Source organism: Agrilus planipennis, unplaced genomic scaffold, assembly GCF_000699045.2.
Source record: "Agrilus planipennis isolate EAB-ADULT unplaced genomic scaffold, Apla_2.0 scaffold14, whole genome shotgun sequence".
NCBI lineage: Eukaryota > Metazoa > Arthropoda > Insecta > Coleoptera > Buprestidae > Agrilus > Agrilus planipennis.
In genome coordinates this window covers 1313281-1318864 of record NW_020442313.1, presented here as the reverse complement: position 1 = coordinate 1318864, position 5584 = coordinate 1313281, and the positions used below count along the sequence as shown (strand labels likewise).

Genomic DNA, 5584 nt, shown 5'->3' with positions numbered 1-5584 from the left:
TTGATTTATTTTAATTTTAAATGTAATTTGCAATATATACTCTTTATACCTAAATTTATTAGCTGTTGTGTACCGAAGCACACTGTTTTTGCACTTTCATTGTGATTATCGTAGTTTAATCCAAAAAGTAGAACGATTAGCGTTCCACCTGTACCCAATAAGTAATGGTTGCAATTCGCGGTTTTATTGAGCAGTAGACAGCGTCAAGTGCGTCTTTCCACAAAGTGAAAGCAATTCCGAGCGTTGTCGCGGGCCGGTCAAAGACCAGGGGCCTTCTTCGTTTGTCAACCAACGAACTAATCGTAAAAGTAGGTATTACCGCAAAAGCTAGACGTGTTATGCATTTTCGAGTGGATAACGTGAGACATGCACGTGGTTTTTGTTGCTCTTGATTAAATTCAGTTTGTACAATAGCTAAGTTGTTATAAAGTGGACGAACTGCGAACTTACTTATCAGATCAAACGCTAACGCGAGTGACTCACTTGGCCGACGTTGGGGTATTGTAAAAAAACGTTTAGGAAATAAGTAAGATGCTAGTGAACAGATTGTTTGTGCTATTCTTGCTACTGGGGTTTTCCTGCGGACAAAGGAATTTCATCTATAATTCGCTAAAAAGGTTCCCACGACTATCTGCCTTGAATTTACAACAGAGGTTGTATGACCTACGAAAAAGGAACATGGAAAGAAATCGAGTATGTTACGGTGAGTGTCATTTTTTTCCCTTAAATTACCGTAATGATACAGGGTGATTTTATATTTCGATGAGATTTTTATAAGTCTCAAACCTCGTATTCAATTTTTGAAACAATTAAAAATGGTAAAAATTATTCGCACTTTAAAAATAGATCAAAATCGATTTAAAAAAAATGGATAAAGGATAAATAATAAAAAAATATTAATTTACAAAAAATAATTAAGGAAACAGAGCTCAACTTTAATAATAATATAAGCAGTATTAATCTTTGATACATTGCTTAATAATGGTCCCTTATCCAACAGGACCAAGCTTGACCCAAGATTGTTCAATTCTACTATAGTCACAGACCAAGCACAGCAAATGCCTAGTTTGTCGCTTTGGCTCAAACCTGGTTAACAATCTTGGTCCATTAGTACTGAACCAAGCCTTGGTGAAAATTGAACAGCCAATATTGAGCAAAAACTTAATGAACAATATTAGCCCAATGTTGGGTCAAGACTTTATGAACAACATCAACCCAACATTTAGCAATCAAGCTCATAGTTGACTGCCCAGTATTGAATCAAACTTAGCGAAACGTTAATGTACCTAGCCTTACATGATATTTGCAAATTGGCCGAACTTTTGACCAATATTAAAAAGCCTCTGCTTGGCTTCCCACTACTGGTCCACATTTAGGCCTGTCGCCAAATCCGATATTTCCTACACGGTAAGACATGGTGTAGCAGTCAGAGAAACTTATTAGAACTACGCCTAACCTAGCCTAAATTAAAACCAGTCAGCTAAAGCATGAATTGTATAATTATTTATCGTTACATAGTTAATGTATCTTTTTTAATAGGCAATTAAGAATAAGTATATTTAGATAAAAAATGTTTTTTTTTCTTTTTCAATCTATCATGCTTCTTGAACAAATTGACTAAAATCGTAAAACTTACTATTCTACATTAGAATGACGTCGGCTAGTTTAACAGTTATAACTAAAGTACCTATAATTTGTTAAATGGAAGAAATAATAGTATACCTCGTAATCAAAAGAAAAATTTTAGCATTATTTGGTACAGAAGGATTTACCCAAGAATCGTGCCGAAATAAAATAAGGACTGCATAACTTCCATTAGCAGTAACGAAGCCTATTTAAATTTTAACAAATGAAGCAAAAATCCATAATTTCCGTCCGGTAATTTACCTCCGCCATTTTTGGAAAATTAAAAACGAAAAATTGTACTGAATTGTACTACATATATGCTGCATCGCAAAATTCTTTATCAACAAAAAGATGGCGCACTTACGTAAAATTTAATCAAAAATAAGTCAGCATCATCGTTTTAAAAATACATTCGGAATTTTCTTTATAACCTAACCCGTTACTGGCATTAGTTTCTTCCTTCTTTTGAGCTAACTTTTGGCGAAAACTCTGCAGTATATTTTATCCACCACTAAACTACTTACAAAATTATCCATGTCAAATTTGATATTTAACTTAAGTAAATAGATAACTGTAATTGACACAATTAATCATTATCTATTTTTCTGCTTTTTGATTTTGTAAATTCTCAATAAATAAGCATCTCATTTAAATTCCAATAACAGAAAACAAAAAATATATTTTTGGTTAAATCGAGATTAATTATTTATCGACACATTTAATAGCAATTAACTATGTATCGAACAACCATTCACCCATATGATCATTTACAATTTATTTTACAATGTTCCATAAAAATAAAAAATTGTCTACCATAATTTTAAACAATGTTGTATGTAGATAGACTTTAATATGATATAATAAGACCTTAACGCAAATTAATTGCCCATGTTACAATTTTTTTCCACATAAAAACTTTACATAATACATAATTAGGAGTCCAATTAAGGAAACCTAAATGTCTATATTCCATTTTTTTCAAACTCAAAGAATTATTTTTACCATACATTTCTACTATAAATTTTCATTTTTTTGAATATTCTATGCACCTTTTCATTTACAAGAATTCTTTTGAAATATCTATATTGAAAAGGTTACCCAAATACCTACTTTGAACAAGAATTAATTTTGCAAAATCTGTGCACAACATTTAAAAATTGCGAAAGGCATTTCATACAGATCTATATTAATTTCTTTTTCTGAAATACCTTTATTAAATATGCCGACAAAGTTTGAGTTCATTTTCCATTGATGTTTTATGTTTTTTTATATAAGCTGCGATTGCATAAATGCTAAAAATTCATTAATTTGTTAAATAATACAATTACAGTTTTATTAGAACCTTTTATAGCATTTACTTCACAACAAAATATTAATATAAAAAAATATTATCCATTTTAATCAGCTATAAAAATATGCAAATATATTTAATTTGTGAAGTGGAAACAAACAAAATAATAGGCTTTATTTCTTAAATTTTATAGAAGCATTATGTTTTTTGTTGTCTCTGATTAAAATATATATACATATTCATGTAATTCAGTGAGAAACTAGCTGTTGGTTTAATAATATTACCAAAAATTTCAGGTTTCTCGCTTGACGCACTATTGATATCTCCCATCAAAAATACGTATTTTGATTGTTTGAAACGTACAAAACAACTTTTATTGTATTGGAGTTGATCAAAAAATAAATTAAGTAGCTGATACTATTGCAATGGCAATGTATACAGTGTGTTTTTATTTTAGAAGTGCATATAATAAATTATGTTTGGAATGAAATGCTAAAATACTTCATGCAGCTTAGACGACAAATGCAGCTAAAAATTTCTGCATTCTATCTACGGTAGATCTAAAATATTAGATTTTGTTATTAATAAATAACCGTCTGCCAACAATCATGTAACTGAAAGAATTTATTTTGCTGATTCGTTTAGTTAACCAACAAAATTTTTACTGAAAATTTCAGGTTTCTCGCTTGACGCACTATTGATATCTCCCATCAAAAATACGTATTTTGATTGCTTGAAACGTACAAAACCATTTTTTTTTATGTTTGGAATGAAATTCTAAAATATTTCATACAGCTTAGACTACAATTGCCGTTAGAAATTTCTGTATTCTATATATCAATCTATCTAGGGTAGTTCTGAAATATTAGACTTTGTTTTTAATAAATAACAAGAAACAACGACTTCGCTAAAAAAAATGTAATAAAGCGTCTGTTTTGCGCAACTGCCAAGAATAATGTAACTGAAAGTATTCAATTTGCTGATTTAATAATTTTCAATATTTTTCACTGCTTGTGTGTCATTCAGCAGTTCATACTTTCTCAGCTGTTTTACTAGCCAATGTGTTCAAGGTTTATAGAAAATAAAAATAATTCTTTTTTACAATTAAATGATTACCGCAACTGTTTCTATTGATTAAATATTATTTACGTTGTTAGCCTTAGTCTTACAAAATTTTAATTAACAATTCAAGCAATAGTCAATCATAATAAATAAAATATGAAATGTTTTTAAGATATATATTTACGTTTTACGATTCATGTAAAACCAACGGAAAACCATTTGATTTCAAATGGAAAGAAGACTTTTAGCGCCCAATGAGACCTTTCATCTACAAGTTGAGAACTACCAGAATCCAAAATTTCAAAAAGTTTAACAGAGGGCCATATTCCACAGATCTAGCAAGGTCCTTATAGTTATAAGGTCACAAAAATATATAATTGTCTAATTTTCTTATCCGTTTTTCAGCACCTATGCAATAAGCGCTAGTATTAATACCTATATGTTTTGCTCTTGTAGAACAAACAGAATAGCTCAAGACCCCAACGCCAAAACACGACACTGTAGTTGTCCCAAGGGCGTAAATGACTAAAAAAAAGGATCATTCCGGCTATTCATTTACGAACTTGAACTGTTTGAAACGAGTTATTATCTGAATCGACTGGAACTAACTGCCCAAACTAAATCAAGTGGATGCCCGGGCACCCGTGTACCCCCCCACTTGTTGCGCCCCTGGTTGTCCGAAGCACTTTTCGGTAACAGGGTTACCTTCTTCAGGGACAGTTCACTACAGTGTCGTGTTTGGGCGTTGGGGTTTTGAACTATTCTGTTTGTTCTACAACAACCGCCAAAGTTTTTCCAATTTTCATATATCTTTTGGTCTATTTCATGCCTCAACGTATAAGTCTGCTTATCGATATTATTTCTATTTGTTTTCAGAAACTGTCGGTTGCTTTCATGTTCCCCAACACGTGAGGTCTCCACTCCGAAAAGCTCCCGAAGATCCGAAAATGTTAGAAACGAAATTTTACTTGTTCAGAAAGGAGTTGAACTTTTCCCATCCACAACTTCTAAATTACGACGATAACGGAAAAGTCCTACAAAAATCCAATTTCGTCCCACAGGAAAAATTAAAGGTGATTATCCATGGTTATATGACGACATGGAACGCGAAGGGAATCTTGGCAGCGACAGATGCCTACTTGAAATTTGTAAGTCTCAAACGGCAATTACTTCGTATTAAATATATAAAAGCAAGCAAATCAGCGAAAATTTGCATTCTTTCAATAATCTACCAGTATAAGCCCCAATGTAGTCTTACTCGAATCAAATAATACCTTATTTCAAAAATTTCGTAATCATATTGATGTAAATCTACCTCCATGTACAAATATTTACATATAACACGTTAGTTGTCCTAGGGTATGGACAGCTATTTTATTTAAAAATTAAAAATTAGATTTTATTCTGCAGTATTAATATCTAACAATTTTGATAGAACCTGCTAAACAATAATTGTATTCAAAATTTATTTTATTGCTTACAGAAATATAATTTATTTGAAATACTAGCATTTAAAATACCTGTTTTTATCTTGCATTGAAATAGTTTTTTGAGAAAAGCATTTTGTATTTTATTTAAAATACTTTTCCAAACGTATTTTCTATT

The 5584-nt window shown here is 31.0% G+C and overlaps 1 protein-coding gene across 1 annotated transcript in view; it reads left to right on the top strand.

The window, feature by feature from the left end:
- Positions 1–245: 245 nt before the first annotated feature.
- The window catches only part of LOC108737371 (pancreatic lipase-related protein 2-like), a 17270-nt gene continuing 11931 nt past the window's right edge, over positions 246–5584 (top strand). The window contains exons 1-2 of the mRNA XM_025980064.1: positions 246–703; positions 4856–5127. Coding sequence (XP_025835849.1) covers positions 532–703; positions 4856–5127 — 444 coding nt within the window. The 5' untranslated portion in view covers positions 246–531. The remainder of the gene's footprint in view (positions 704–4855; positions 5128–5584) is intronic.